At 40.6% G+C, this 16,735-nt stretch overlaps 1 protein-coding gene across 1 annotated transcript in view; it reads left to right on the forward strand.

The window, feature by feature from the left end:
- Positions 1 to 1,423: 1,423 nt before the first annotated feature.
- The window catches only part of LOC104496462 (pro-neuregulin-1, membrane-bound isoform), a gene marked incomplete at both ends in the record, with an annotated part of 22,968 nt that continues 7,656 nt past the window's right edge, over positions 1,424 to 16,735 (forward strand). Inside the window, 3 exons of the mRNA XM_010139586.1 lie at positions 1,424 to 1,553; positions 8,834 to 8,892; positions 13,401 to 13,424. Of these exons, the coding sequence (XP_010137888.1) occupies positions 1,424 to 1,553; positions 8,834 to 8,892; positions 13,401 to 13,424 (213 nt within the window). The remainder of the gene's footprint in view (positions 1,554 to 8,833; positions 8,893 to 13,400; positions 13,425 to 16,735) is intronic.

Genomic DNA, 16,735 nt, shown 5'->3' on the forward strand with positions numbered 1-16,735 from the left:
TAACTAAACAATTCTGTTTTAGGCGGATAAAATCAAGTGAGATGAATAACATGAATGATTTCCAGAGGTCACACAGCCCATCAGTTCCTGAGCTGAGTACTAACTGATGTCCAGGCTTCAAGCATGCCTACACTGTTTTAGCATAATTTAGAGCAAAACTTGTCCAAATTAGGGGATGATCAGAGACTGTAGTTTGGGGCTGCAGCTGTAGCCTAGTGGGTACGTGCCTGACTTAGGTTTAACTCAGCTCATGGAGGTGGCTTTGCAGGCACAGAGCAGCGTGAAGAGCTGAGGATGTAACATGGCCTCCCCATCAGCCCTGCTGCTGTTAGGTAGTTTAGGGCAACCTCAGGTAGATTCACCTCACACTAGTTAACAACAATGACAACAGTGAGAACATCCTGAGCTCTGTCTCTCCTACAGTACTGCTCACTCTGGTCAGAGCACTATCATTTCCGTGATGGACACTGCATGGGCAAATCCTAAGGCTCAGATTTCTCATCCTACACTGACAGGCTCGTAAAGGTTGCTAACTAAACCTGTTCCTACCTTCTCCGGCTATTCCTTAAACACAGCAGTGAGTAAGATAAGAAACACTGCAGGCACAGTGGTAATTTGATTTCGTCACTATTTAAACACTGAATGATGTCTAACAGCTTTTGTGGGCCAAAACTGTTAATAGTTCATGCAGATGAGCCCATCTGCAGGAGATGCTGGGTTGGCCTCTGGATCAAAGACTCCTGTGGACCCAAGGGTGGTAATCATATACACACAGGAAGAGTCAAGGCCTCCAGACTCTCTATTCTCTTCCTCACTAGCTAGCATTAGCTCTCATTTGTGAGCAGGGGAAGGGGCATTCAGCATCCAGCTGGTCACCCTCTCCCCTGGGAATAAGGCAGTGGCTGGACCGAGGGGTTCAGTCCCAAGGGATTGAATCAGCACGGGTGACACTCCACTGAAAAAGACCTACTTCAAAGCAATGCCAGGAAGAAGCCTCATCCAGGGCTTCATTTTGTTGGGCACTATATGAACAGTCTCATCTATATAGTCACACCCCAAAATCGTTTGAATGCAGTCAATGCAGAGTAAGTAACTGCAAATAAATTACAGATTTTTAATGAAATACATGTAAGTGTTGGAGAAATTTAAGGTCACTTGATGGACAGGTCTAGTGAAATCCTCCCTTCTTCCTTGGCTAGATGTGAAGTAAAGTATGTCCGAGGTGTGCATTTAAACTCCAGTCGCTGTGTCAATCAACAAAATTCAAGATCAGGTAATGTTTGTGGTAGTAGCAGATAGAGATCTCAGAAGACTTGCCCGATCCTCCCTGGCCTTACTTTCTCCTTCATATACAGGTACATTTACCACTCAAGAATCAAAACTAAACCATTCTGATCTGTATTTTCACTCTTGTCTTTTCCAGCCACTTCCACATCTACAACTGGGACAAGTCATCTCACAAAATGTGACATAAAGCAGAAAGCCTTCTGTGTAAATGGGGGAGAGTGTTACATGGTTAAAGACCTTCCAAACCCTCCACGATACCTGTGCAGGTAAAGAAATCCTATTTGCTTGCTTTGGTGGATCCACCAGGTTCCAGAAATTCTTTTTCTATAAAGGAGCACTTGAAAAATTTCTTCTTCTGTACATGCAGTGTTTGATATGAAAATAACCTACCAAGAATGACCTCTGTGTTCTATATGTTCTGCATAACAGAGCCTAACCAGGAATTAGTCCCACATGATACTGGCACAGCAAGCCTCATTGATGTTTACACAGCATAAGGTAGCTCAGCTTGAGCCTTATGTTAGAAATAATGAAATAGATACTGTAAACTAAATACTCTGCCAATAACGAGAAAAGGGATGTGGATAATTATGGATAAGTGCCCTTTATACCTGAAGAACTAGTCGTTTTGATTGTCTGCTGTAGTAACTGAATATTTTCTGATTTAACCAGATTCACAACCAGAGTTTTTGCTGTTTTGTTTAATTGCATTTTTAAAAAGTGAATGTCATGGTAATTGATGGAGGTTACTCTTTCAATTGAGGGTCGTAGAATCATTTAGATTGTTAAACACCTTTAAGGTCATCAAATCCAAGCATCGATTCCTTGATTCAGAAAGTCGTATGAGTTAAGTTTTAAGGGTGTGTTTGTGCACCTTTCTCAAGTCCTGGCCTGTGCTGTATCAGGCTGTCTATTATGTTGAACATAAGAAGAACTCCTGAAGAGCTACAGCACTGGAGTTCACCTCCTGCCTGGTAGCACATCATGTGTCATTTACCTCTGGATAGGAACACTAGTTACTAGTTAGTGAGTTACTGCTTCTCTCTGGGTTAAGAGGGAGCTCAACATTTGAACCCTGGCAGGACTGAGCAGAAAGGGGTAACTTTTGTGACAATATTGCTGTTTTTCACACAGACAAAAGACAGTGGGCAGTAAAGACTCTCATCTGCTGTCACAGAATAGATTTTCAGTCTTCTAGGAATAAAAATCAAACAACACTAATTGTAAAGATGACTCTGGTGGGTGAGTTAGGTGAAGGTCTATGATGCTTTCACTAGTCGGGGAAAGCATTAAATGCTTGTCTCTGTTTTCAGTTAAAAAAAAAAAAAACAACCACCAGCAACCAGTATCAAACCCCACAATGTTCTGCTTTACTTATGAGTTTCTTCTTTTTTTTGGGGGGGGGGTTTGTTTTTTTTTTTTGGTAGAAGAATGTTACCTGCACTGTATGAGCTTTAAAACCTGTTGCTGAAAGTGATAAATATTTCTTTGATTTTAGAGAAATTTTTAACTGAAATGAGTATGGAAAAGTTACTGGTTCTGGTGGATTGAATTCTTTTTTGAGAGAGAGACAGCTTTGTGTTAAATTTACGAGATTGTTATAAGCCAGCAGTACAAGACAAGCAGTTGACTGTGACTCTCCAGGGCATGTAAGAAAACCTAGCTGCCTGTTTCAACTTTCTACCCAAACACCGCTGAAAACTCCAGGGCAACAGAGATAAGCATTTAGCAAAATTGTTAATAATAAACATTGTCTTGACAGTTTCAGAGGCATCCCATTTGCACTGGTATGAGGACTTTTTTAAAATTCATACAACTGACTGTTTGTTCTTTGATGTTACAGTTTGGTTAATTTTTATACTAGGTGTCTCGGCGACAATTGAATGAAGTGGGGATTTTTTCCCTCACTTGTAGACAAGAAATAAGTTTTAATTCTAGGGCTGGAGTTGAAAGAAAAGGCAGTTCCCAAATTTGGCAAATGTGCCTCTCTCTGGGTGGCCCAAGACCTATTTGAAAAGCATCAGAGCTGTAAAAACACAGAGGGTGAATCTCATTTACAGTAAGGCAGTGCAAAAGGATTCTTATCTTGAGGAAAGTCAGGGCCACCACTATTTTGCAGGGCCTTTTGCTATGCCCTCTAACACTTGACAGAACTGAAACTTCATGTATGTAGGAAAACAGTATGCAATACAGGCACATAAGAAATAGAAGTGTGAGTACTTGAAATTGGGTGTACTGGAAAACGGAAGAGACAAAATGTGGTTTTCTTCTTATTTCATTAAAAATAGAATTCTAGTATTCTGGTGTTAATTAAAATTAGTATTTAACCAGTACACATTGCCTTCATTGTTCTGAGAAAATAAATCTTCCCCCAGAACATGCCTGTGGAAACAGAACGCTTGAAATATGGTACTTGCTCTTCATATTTCTGCCTCAGTAGCAAGTTCACATTTTTCCATATGGTCCATCTGTCGAGAGAAAAAACAAAATTTCTAAAGCATGAGGCGTATCATTCTAAATTGATTTTATCCCTAACAAAAAAAAACATGACTCAGATTCACAACAACCATCGAATTTTCCAAGTGTTAGCTCTGGTTTTGTAACCTCCCTAGTCTATTTTTAAAAAGGAGTTCCTAAATCCATCTTCTGTTAATATCTAACTATGTATTAAAGAAAGAAGTCTTTTGTAAAATACATAGTATAGTGATCCAGACTGAATCAGATCTTGCTCTCAAAGATACTGGTGTGAACTTTGAGAAAATTCCTTGGTTTCAAGAGGTGACCATGGGAAATACTCAAGAAATGTGTGAAGACTTAGCAATGCATTGTACTGCTACACCTATTGTAGTATGTATCTTCCATACACGTATTTTAATTATGGCCCCAGACTGAACAAAACAACCTCAAAATATGCAAGATGTAGAAGGAAACTTTGAGACTACTGAGATAAACTAGTGCATAAAATTTTCTGAAGTTTTATAGGAACATGAGTCATATTTTGAAAACATCGTAGACCTTGGAAGCCTGGACATTACTGGCTTCCTATGAGACTGAAGTTACCAAGTCATTTCATTTCAGTTGGAAATGTCTCCCCAAGTTCAGTGGAGACAAAAACTCACATAACTTCTTCAATAAATACGAAATTAAGACCAGAATTCCTAGCATTTTCTTCTTAATTGAGGGTAAATACATATTAATATGATAATATAGTAATAATAAAGCTTTTAGAGTGTTCTTTGAAGTACCCTACCATGAAGGCCTTGCTGGTCTGCCTAATTTATTCATTACTCACAGAGATAATATTTTCTAGTGCTTTTCTTGTTCCTTAAGAAATTACCTTCTGTCTGAATTTCACTGGATGAAAATAAAGTTGCTTCCTTTCTGAACAGCAAAAGAGTGAATTACGTGCATTTTAATGATATAGCCTTTTTCTATATCCATCTTCATAAAGGCCTTGGTGGAATAGAAATTGACAGAAGGTTCTTGAAATAGCAAAAAGAGAGAACTTGTTTCCACGACTGTAACTAAAGTTCCAGAGATACTCATTCAACAGGCAGGATAGAAATACCAGGTCTAACTTAGGCTATGAAGTGGACTACTAAATATGGAAGTATACTGTACCTCCTATGAAAGAACATTCTTCCACAATGCATTTGCTTATAGGCAGTGGATGAAATGGAAATGTGAGGTCCGGATCAATTCAGCCATTCCTATGATGAAAAGCAGTTTGATGATACACATTCAATGTTCTGAGAAGTGCCTTTTGAATGCATTCAAATACTGCTCTTTACAGCTAGTGTGTAAAGGGAAAAAGCAATTATTTTAGTATATGTGGTTTTGCACTGTGGTTTCACCCAGTTAATACAATAAATAAATAGACCGAGTAGCTTTTTTTTTTTAGGAAGAAAGGAAATTAAAAGGCTCTCACAGCCTTATAACATTTACTTGTTACCCCCAGTTTCTTGGCTTCAACTTTTGCTAGTGTCATAAAAGAAAATGTTATGTGGGTAATGGAACTAGAAAAGAAAGACACAACAAGAAATAACATCTAGAAACTTTGAGCAGGACAAGGTGTTTTGAAAACACCACCAGCCCAAGCTGTTTGTACAAGCACAGTCTACAGTAAACAGCCTGCCAAAAAGCACTGAACACAGTGCTGCACTGCATATCAGAGCAATAAAATGCCTTTAGCACTCACACATCATCATCATGGCTTGGCTTCACGAACGAAGATCTGGGAAGGGCTTTTCCCACGCTCACTGCAGGCGATGAGTGCACCCTTCGGGCCTGTGCGGTGGGTTTTTTAGGTGAGGAGCAGCGTGCGCGGAACTGGCTCCACCCTTTACACCTGAGGTTCATCTGCCAGGGCCTGGCGAGCTTGGACGGTGACAGCAAAGTCCTCGGGTCGTAGGTTTGGTTAGAGTGTCCTTCTCTTAGATGATGGATGCTTTACAAGGCTAAACGAGCTCCATCTGCCCGGGTTTGGAGTCAGAGTTGTCCTTCTCCTAGGATGGTGCCCGAAGGCTAGTGAGCCCATCCTGCCCGTGGACACACTTTGTCTGACCCTTCAGTTGAGACCTGTCTGGCTTGGGAGACCCCACTGGAGGCACATGCCACCACCAGCACAGCTCTCAACCTCACAAGGGCACACAAGCTCTTTCCCCAGGACAAGGGGGTGCCCGTGAAAGAGTCGCTGCTCTACCTCCGGACATCACAGACCCGGGCACGGGGCAGCCAGGGCCTGCCAAGAACAGGAGTCCTGGAGGAGTGCATTCACACATAATCATAAGCAGACAGGCTCATCTTGGCTCGGCTGGCCCAGCCTGGATCAGAGGCAGGTGCTGCACAAAGTTTATTTGCTAGCAATGATTTCAGAGCAAGTATAAACACACCTGAACTGTTTTCAGCACCATCTTGATAGGGCTGACCCTGCTCAGTCTGGAAATGATTTAACTCTACAAAAGTGCTTGAGCTGTCTTCATCGCCTCCACAGCTGCAACAACATCTGAAAACAAGCACAGACAAAGCAACCAGCAACAACTGCCAGAGGCAGCATCAAAGCCTTAGGCTTTTGATCAGCAGCATGTTCACCGGGATTGAGTAGGGTCGAGCCTGACAAAGAAAAGGTAGAGGTCCCTGTGAAATGTAAGCCAATGCAGGCGTGAACGCCAGCTTTCCAGGGATGGGTATTTAACATGATCACCATAAAACTGAAATCACAGGAGAAAAAGATTTTTACTGTCATTCAGTAACAAAGATCAAAATGCTTTCTATCAAAGGCATTTTCCCTTCTATCAAAGACACAGAAAGTATTCTATCATGCCCAGCAATATCACCTTTTCATGACAGAGTTATCTTTGTTGCATTTTTCTCAACTGAATATACCTGTGGAGATGGGGCGGTCTCTCCAGACTGTGTACTTACAAAACAATGTGACCTGAAGAACATTAACTCCTTTCTTTAATAAATAAGTATATCATTACAGCAAAACGGCTCCAAGAAATCATCTGCAGATCCTCAAAAATGTACCTTTATTATACAAAAATCATTCCTGCATAGTTTATTTGGACAAGATACCAGTGTTTAGTATTTCTGGAAGTCCCACTTACAAAATGGCAACATCCCTGACCCTTAGTGCTAGAGGCAATTTGAAAAATCAGGACAGCTTTAAATGCACATAAAACTCGATGGACAGAAGAGGTGAAGGGTTGTTCTGAACACTGTACATTTGCAAATAAGAAGGCTCTGTGGTCCCTGGAAGTAAATGATGAAGCAGTTTGAAAAGGAGGCATCACCAGATCGGCAGCAGGAGAAAGCTGTGTCATGGCAAACTCATGGAGAGCATCAGAAAGAGAGGCAACGCAAGTAAGATGTATTCAAGGAAGCAGATACCAGGTAATTTCAGATTACATGCTGTGTAAGAGTGGATAAGAGGAGGATGAAAGACAATTGAAATCTATAGATGTTTAGTGTGATGGACAGTCATTCATACTTACGTCTAACACACAGGAGCTTGCATTGCTAAGGTGATAATTTGAGAGCCTGACTTCTGCCCCAAAATGGAGAATAAAGGTGAAGGAATAACTGCCAGCCAGCAGCAGAAAAGACAGACAAAGCACAGAAGAGAAATTCCTTCACTTGACCGAAGGGAAAGATGCACTGAAGTTTTCTACAGGAGAGCTTATGAACTGAAGGGGCTGGCAGCTGTGGGGCTTCCAATTTTGAGAGCACCTTACTGATGAGAGGGCTCTTACCGACTCTTTTGTCATTTCTCAGCCATGTTGAATATACTTCATGTCTTTGGATTTGTCTTCACACTTTTTGGAATTATTTTGCCTTTTCTGTGATTGCTGTTTTAACTATTGTCCTTCAAAGGAAATTACTGGAAGATGCAACATGCTGTTACAGAAACAGGGAACTCATGGTATTTTCATAGATCTTATGTGACTGGTGAAGGCAGCTCCAACTTGCCGTTATATACTGCATTACAAATTTTAAAAAACTCAATCTGGTCCCTTCATGAGGTGAAAGAAGCAATGAGCCGATAAACATTTTTGCTACTCCTGATTCTTCTTTCTTTTTCAAAACAGACAAGCAAAATGTCTTCCCAGATTTTTTTTTCTCTGTCGGATTTTTGCAGTAAATTTTGCAAAGTGTTATCTTCTGGAAAGGTTACACTTTCTTGCTCTTTTTCTGATCATTTTTTACTAACACCTAACCAGGAGGTCGCTTAATGCACTCCCATCTCCATAGGCCCACAGAAGTCAGTCTGTTAGTGTAGTGGTTTTGGTGTACTATTGCTTATCACATTTTTGCCCTTTAGGTGCCAACCTGGATTCACTGGAGCAAGATGTACTGAAACTCTGCCCATGAAAATCCAAAAGCAAGAAAGTATGTTAAAATAATCTGAACTTTGCTTTCTTCCCCAACTACAGCAACAAAATCAATAGTACTTGGTGTTTTCACAGTTCAGCTGGAACTGGCCTCTTTACTCACTAATTTATGACCTGATTTTCTAAAGTAATATCTGTACACCATGGCATTACTGACCTCCAAAATGTTTCTCATTTGTGTGATTTTTTGATCTTTCCATCCGTTCACAGATGCATTTGTATTGCACACACTGGCAGCTTTCTTGTTTGGGAGACTGCTGTAAAGTGAAACCCTAAAAGAGCAAACTCACAACGATGAGTGATGTACATATCTTGTGTCCTCGCTGCCTTGTGGAAAGTGCATACTAAAAGCAATTTGGGAATTTGAAATGGTGAATTTCTGTCTCACATCTTGAAACACACTTCGATCTGGATTAGTTTGGTTTTGGCTGGTTTTTCAGGGAAGGGATTTCTTTTCATTTCCACAGAGCAAACGAGTTGCTCTCAACATTCTGAGCCATTTTGACACTCTAAACTGAGATTCAGTTTCTGAAAGTGAACTCACCAAGTCATATCAGTTCACACTGAAGGAGCTTCTTTCTTAACATATATTCACCTCTTCTCTTTTCTCTGTTTTTTCTCTACCATTTTTTTTTGTTTGTTTTTCCTCTCAGGTGCCCAAATGAATTTACTGGTGATCGCTGCCAAAACTACGTAATGGCCAGCTTCTACAGTACGTCCACTACCTTTCTGTCTGTGCTGCAGTAGAAGCATGCTCAGTTGGTGCTGCTTTCTTGTCGCTGCATCTTTCCTCCAATATTTTTTTTTAATCTGTAACTAGATTTGTCGCCTAAGGCCTAATATCGATTGATTCTGCCTGTTGCATGAAAATTATAACAAAAAGCAATTGCACTCTCCTGGATTGTTTGACCTTGAGGTTATAAGGAAATGTAAGACTTAGGAATGCTGTGGAATTAACACTGAATGGTGCGATATGAACTGCCCACTGACATTAAGCAGTAAAAGTGCAAAATTTACATTTGGAAAGTCTTATTTTCCACAAAAATCCTGAGTCTCTACACAAGTCACTACCCACTAACAAAGGGACAGGTAGCTAATCCTCTACTTGCATATGAGATTCGTATTTGGACTAAAAGTTAAAGGTAAATTATATGTTTACATCATTTCTAATGAGCACATGCCAAAGAGAATCAAAGTGTTCTTCCTCTTCATTGTTCGGCTTTCAGGGGGAAAGAGCACAGAAAGAAAAAGAAAATGGGGAGAAACAGCGTAAACAATGGGGTAAACAAGTGGGTAACAGGTGCAAGAGATCAGGTGTTTCAGAGCCAGACTAGTTGGCCAAAGAAATGCACCAGACACACACACACACACACAATTCTGTGTCAGACTGCTGGTAGAATCAACATGGCAGTCACACATCTCGTAAGCTTTCCCACAGAGGGATGAGTTAATTATTATCACTTGTCGAGGAGGAAATAAAAAGTGCACTGAATATTTGTTTTCTCTCATTTACTACAGGAAAGTCAAAGGTAACATAAGAAAATTACTTAGATCTTACATTTAAATACATGTCTACCATTCATAAGTAATGGTCACTGGCATCAGAATGTACTATGATCTAAGATCTGTATTATAGGACCTATTTTTTTGATGGATGACTTGCCAACACAGAAAGATTTCAGAGACTATAGGCTAGCTTAATATAATTTCCATTAGTATATAAGACAAAAAGCTGTTAGCATGTGCCGGACATTTTGAGCCTGAAGAGCTGCATGGGTTTTCTCTCATGCTGATGGATGAAAAATGTCCATACATAATTCATAATCTCCATCATGGAAGCTGCCCATATAAATCCCAAGGCTGCTGACTGGAGACCAGATCTTCCAGCATTCACGTGTGTATTTTATACCCTGCTTTAAAAGCTTTATTAGTGTGAGTTATTTTTATAAAGGCCTCTAGTAACTATGGATTCAAAAATTTTTATGCTATTACAGTGTTTAAGCTTCCCAAATGTTAGATATAAATGGCCTTTTCTGTGTATTGTGATGAAAAGTGCAGTTAAAATTTTGTGATCCTAGAAGAATAATTTAAAAGGAGGTGGTGTAAAAATATAAGATCCTTTGTTTGCTGCTAAATTTACCCTGAAAACTATGGAAGATTCATATGTTGGTCATAAATTCATTTTCATATCCAGGGGTAAAAATAATTTTAAAAACACAAGCAAAAAAAAAATTGAGATTTAGGTGGGTTTTCCTTCATTAGCTTTTCAGTTCTCTAACTCTGGTTGGGATTTTTTAAAGGAATCTTTGGGCAGTAGACATTAGGCTCAGATGTTCTGAAATTGCTTCCATGGAAAAGGCATAGGTGTCCTTGCCTTGCTGCAAGAGTGATGCTTGGCTGTAAGTACTTAAGCTGGTCCAGCCCCCCTCTCTTTGAAGTGCCCTAGCAGGAAAGCACACCACTACCTACCTCAGGCTACTCTGAGAACCTCAGGCAACGGCTGTGAGATTCTGTCACTTCAGTCTACCCTGCATCTGCAGTATAAGAAGTTTTTTAAACTGCTACAAATCTTAAAATTACACATTTGGAAAGAGTCCAGTGAAGGTACATCTATAGTTAACCAAAAAAATCAATGAAGAACCATTTATATGACTTTTTATTATTACATCCGATGCAGACTAGAGCATAAAATTAAAAAGGGGTCTTAGAATGAGAGTTATCTTCAGGCAAATGTTGCATTTGGGGCTTAAAGCCAAGTTCATAATTTGCACCTAGAGTTGCTGATAATTAACTTAGCTCTCTAGATGTAGCTTTTGCCAAGCAAGGAGCAAATCAGGATGTTAAACAGCATAAGTGCAAGTAGGAAACAAAAGTATACATGGAACTATACAGTGCTATCTAATTTTACCTGCTTTCAAAGGGTCTTTCTTTCTGGAAAGAGTCAGTAGGGTTCCACGCCAAGTGTGCCTACTGGTGAGCTGTCACTATCTTAAGGCTCTGTATTTGGCTGTTGCGAAAAAGCTATTTTCAGAAATCTGCCCTAGAGCTGGTATTTTTAAGAGTCCTTAAGTTTTGAGCTTTGCTGAGGGCCTTTTGGAATATCAAAACAAGGCCAATCCTGAGCATTCTGAAAATTCCCTATCTCAACGGAGTGTAAAGCTAACTGGCTTATCTTGGCAGCAGTTTGGTTAGCCCTGGAGGATTCAGTTATGATGCACTAGAAATAGGTTGAAAAGGACACAGAAATTAGGTGGATCTCCATTTTAAAAGAAGTCTTCCATGGAAATGTCTTTCATGTCTGTCAGTGGAAATGTGAGCATAACAGGGAATGAACGTGAGGGAGACAGCTGGGAAGCACCTGTTTAGGCTGACCGTCCCTTGACTTCTTTGCAAACTTTGCAAACTCACCAAATCGTAGGACAACCTGTCGTGGCTGAGAGGTGATGTCTGTTAGATTCTGCACTGCCACAGTTACCTCCAGCACTGAAGCTATGAGGTTTTGCTCCTTCAGCTGGTGCCTGCTGCCACTGAAGAGCGAGGGAACCTAAACAACAAACTGTTGTAGTTTTGCAGATCTCTGGAGTCTGGCTGGCAGACCCTGTAATATCCTTTCCATGAGCACTGCAGTCACAGCTTTTTGAAAGGAAAAAAAAAAAACCCACGTTCTTCCTGAACAGTTTTTTTCCAATTCTTCCAATATTGCCCCCCAAAAAATCACATTCAGACTTCAAACTGGGTTGTTAAAAATAATTAATTGTATTCTTCCTTAGAGCACCTGGACAACTATGCAATAGAAACAACATTGCATGTAAAAAGTATGCAACGATATTGGGTTACATGGGAAAATACGTAAGACTTGTTTATAAAATGTGAAATGTTGGAATATTCTGCTTTTTTTTTTTTCCGTCAGGTCTAGGGAACGTACTTAGGAATACCGAAGATAAATAAGAGCTACATAACATCTAGGTTTTAATAAGCAATGCATGTTTCTTCAGCATGTTTTCTGGATAGGACTTTCAGCCAGAATATATTCCCATTTTAAGTACCCACTGAATTATTTGAAATAAAAACTGCATGATATGAATTATTTTGCCTAAAATTAAATTATATCCAGGCTAGGTGTTTTACCTATAAGCAAGCACAAAGATAGCAATATATATGCATGGGCATGTTATTCGTTTTATTGAAGACTTACTTAACCAAGCTTTCTATGCAACTAATGTAAATTGTTAGCAGTGTTCATGCAGGCATGTAGTACTGGCTCTTTAGGAAGAGACCTGGATGCATTCTGACTTACGTAACCCTTAAAATGTTACTGAATGGCAGGAAAGAATTGGCATTCCCCTATTTTACCAACTATGTAAAATTAAGAAAATTAAGATTGCATCTAAACTTCACAGCACACAAGGACAAAGTGAGAGCTACTGCTGCTATGGGTGTGGGCCCCACTGGAAGGGTCTCTTAGGGTACCTGCCAGGGGTTAACTTGTGTTTCTCCTCGCTCCCATCTGCTGGGGCCTGGGGATGTTAATGTAGGCAGGTGGTCTGTATAAACAACATCAGCCCCTGCACCCTAGGGTATGTCCAGCTGGCCAGAAGATGGTTCTGCTGAGGCAGTGCAGCCCAAAGGCAGAGGGAAAGGGCTTGGCTCCTTGTTTTCCATAAATGAGAGCCCTGCTGCCATCAGTTTGCAAAGCTGAGAAGGACTCCCACTGCTGAGCAAACAGTTCCAGCTACCTCCAGATCACACCCCACAAGACCAAGGAGACATACACCAGGGTCAGGAACAGGGCCAGAAGGCAGGGCAATGCACAACCCATTCACAAGGCGATGCCACCCCTTGCAAAACATCCCTGTGCTCTCATGGTCCAATCTGAAAACAATCAGCTGTTCCTCCTGGTGTCCTCAGGCCATAGCCCCTTTCATCTCAGTAATGTTTTTAAGACTTAGTGGTTCCTGCTGCATTCCCCGAACTGCGGCTGTTCGGGTCTCGCATATGTACTTTGGTGTGTAACCCCAGCAGAAGTTCTGGTCATTTAGCGTACAGAGGTGCACTTGTGCACTGCCCACATAACCACACTCCCCTTTGTCCTGTTTCATGTGTAGACACAGAACAGCTGTGATTCTCATATGTGATTTATTTTTGAGTACAGTGTATTGCTCTTTTCTGAAACCTTTTTTCTTTTTTTTTTTTTTTTTGGTCAACTTTCTGCATTGGCAGAGCATCTTGGGATTGAATTTATGGGTATGGACCAATTATTCCTTTTAGCCTGCAGATTTTAGAGCCTGAGAGATAAACCCCTTTTTATGTTGTTGGTTTTTTTTTTTTTTGTCCACCTCCCCTTTTTCAATTCCTAACCAATTTCTTTATGCTTTAGAAGGGATCATACAGCTATAACAACAACCCTTGTCAAAATGTTAGCGAAGATCAGCTCACTAAAATGGTTAGGATATTCCATATCTGAGGAGTTTTAGAAATTACTGAGGTGATCATAACATAGTGTAGATTCATTTTTCTGCTGTGTAATTTGGAATAGCTTTGGCATTTGACATTTGTCTGTAAGCTTTAAGCAAAATGACTAATTAATCTATTAAAAATTACATGCTGTTGTAGCCACTTGGAATTCTGCAAATTTACAGTTTTAAGCTCTGGCTTTCAAGTAGTTTTATGCCTAAATCCACAGCTAGGTACGTAAATCAGGTGCATATACATATGTGTAAATTATATCCATATGTACATTAATTTCTAGGGCTGTGAATTAGAAGTGAACTGAAAGTTGTTTAGGAACTTAGAGGTTTACAGCTAGACTCCAGATCCTTAAATAAGCAAATATGTTCAATATTTCTAACACCAAACTCATATTGCACCCAACCAAGAGTGGGTACTGTTTTTACAGTTCAGCTTAAATAGAAATGGATCTTCTAGAAACAGGCCCTCTTCGTGAACAGTCGGTACTTACCTGACTAACATTTAGTAATGAGGGGTACAAATAGCGCATCTCTTCAACAGGCTAACTTGGAATTCAGGTCACTTTCAGTTGGAATCTCCTAAAATTGTCAGCAAACAAGAAGAACCAGCCAGTTTAGTTCATGTTCTTTTAAAAAATGTCCCTGCAAAATGTCATTAGCTTAAGCTGTGAACTGTGGAAAGCACATTGCAAGTCCAAATTTTGAAAAACCTCTTCCTTACAACCCAGCTTATTATTATTATCACAAGGTAATATTAATTCTTACTCATAAGTATTAGATTGTAGTGGAAGATATATTGCTACATTAACATATGAGTAATTAAATTAAAATCCTTTAAAAAACTGACTTGTAAATTTTGCTTTACATGTGAAATTACATCAGCGGAACCACCTCTTGGAATGAAATTCTTTTAAAAATCCCCAGAGACCTGTAAGAAGAAAAGCCTTAAAACACAGCTAATCTAAGACCATATATAGCATCAGTTATGTATAAATAAGAGTGATGAGAAATTAATTGCATAATGTGCATGTTCAAAAGGCTGTGCATAGAGGATTTTAGTATCTTGATTTGTCTCACGTTGATTTGATTTTCCTTGCATTCTGCAGGGGGAAAAAAATGTGTTCAAACAACTTTTAATACTTAACAAGATGAAACCTTGTCAAAATTCTAACTGCACATACATTTCTCTACGGACTTTTCCTCAAGTCTGCTATTAACTTTTTTCAAGCTATTTTGATGAGCACTGCAAACACATAATGTGTTATTTGGCTGGGTGTCATTAACTGGCTCTGTAAATGTTAATATCAGTCAGAGTGAGAGGGCAGTTTTGGAGTAAGACCTGATATAACCACCTGTCCCTGTTGGAGTTCTGCCCCTGCTTTGCAAAACCCTTCCGAGAGAGGCCAAGGCTTGTCCTCAAAGGCACCGTGCTGCCTCAGGACCCCAGCCTGGCCCATCTCCCAGCAACCCCTGATGCCCGCAGTGGCCCCCACAGGATACCTGGGTATCCCCCTGCTGTCTGGGCAAGGGAGATCATGTCAGCCAGGAGAGGGCCAGGTCTGCCTGGGAGCTTGCTGGTGTTTCTCGCAAGACATGCCCAGAGGCATGTATGTACCTTCCCTGGCAGCCATTTCCCGCATGGTTTGAGGGAGGGTATGGCACTGCTGTAATTCATGCACACCATGTCAAGCCGGATTATCCTAAGGGCCTCATTTTGAAGGGCATGGGAGGGAACAAAGGCAATGCAAGCAGACCCAGGAGTTTACCTCCCCATGCCCCGCAAGACCTACAGTCCCAGCAGTCGTGCTGATGCAAGGATAGTTGCTCAGGGATGCATCCACAGCCCTGTTCCCTCGCTGTACCTTCCTCCCTTTAGTCAGTGAAAGCCAGGAAGCATCCAACACATAAGGGACAAGCCGCAACCCACTGGCAGCCTTAGCAAGGCTAAGGCTTACCAGCCTTACCAGCTTAAGCTTACCAGCCAGCCACCCAGCTCATTTGCAACAGCCTCAGCCTGGAGCAAACATGCAGTCAGTGCCATTTTCCCCCTAGTGTAAAAAACTAAGAAGAGTTTCCACTGTTAATTAATATTCCTCCTCTCCCTTTCCCTCCAGAAAAACAGGTTGCTATGTCCTTATTAATTTTGCTTTCACAAGCTAACAGCTGACAGCATGACCAAAAAAAAAAAAAAACCATTCAAAGCGTTTCAAATTTGCCCCTAAACTGCTTAGCACAGTCCTTCTGTTTCCTGTGACGTCCTCATAATACAACATTTCCATGGCTAACTAATAAGCGCTTTCAGAAGGGGCAAAAATAGGAAGGGGATCAAGTGCCACTAACTAGCCTAGGTGAGGAGTTATGCTGTATGAGAAATCCCTTCACACTCTGCTTCAGCTTTTTTCATTTTTTTGGCCCAAAGCATTTCTTCACTCTGTTTTTTCCAGTATTGAGCATGCTGTGCTAGGCTTGCAATTGACTTCCCAACCCTTTAACCTTGTCTTTCCTTTGTATTTCATTTTTCCTTTTTTTTCCTTTGTCCTGGCCTGATTTGGAGTTTCAGCCCTTCCTTCATTCCCTTTTTGGACTTTCTTTTCCTGGAGTTATATTTTTGTTTTCTTTAATACACTTTTGCAACATCCTAGTTTTACAAAACTCACTTCTCCTTCCCTTCCTCTCTGGTTAATAATCAATGCTATTAATTTTGTGTGACAGTGCTCGTGACCTGTTTGCTGGTGTTTTGGTTTACAGTGGGTTTGGCTTGTGGGACAAATTTTTTTCATGGTAAGGTGCATTGTAACAGAGAAGTTAAGATTTCTTTTTGCTTTGCCATTTGTTGCATGGAATATTTGCCATTTGCCCACAGCAACTTTCAAACTAATAGATAAGTCCAGAAAACACATTGGAAGGATGACCGCTCCGTCTTCAGCAGGGAGCACGTTCTCCTGAACTGGCATAGCATTTATGACAGAACATCATTAAAGTGCCTGAGCTTGGACAGAGACTATGGCACATGTGAGGGACCACAGTGCATCCCTGTACCTCCTGATGAATTGCCCTACAGACCTTGCATGTTCATCTAAGACCCTT

Source organism: Buceros rhinoceros, unplaced genomic scaffold, assembly GCF_000710305.1.
Source record: "Buceros rhinoceros silvestris isolate BGI_N320 unplaced genomic scaffold, ASM71030v1 scaffold41537, whole genome shotgun sequence".
NCBI lineage: Eukaryota > Metazoa > Chordata > Aves > Bucerotiformes > Bucerotidae > Buceros > Buceros rhinoceros.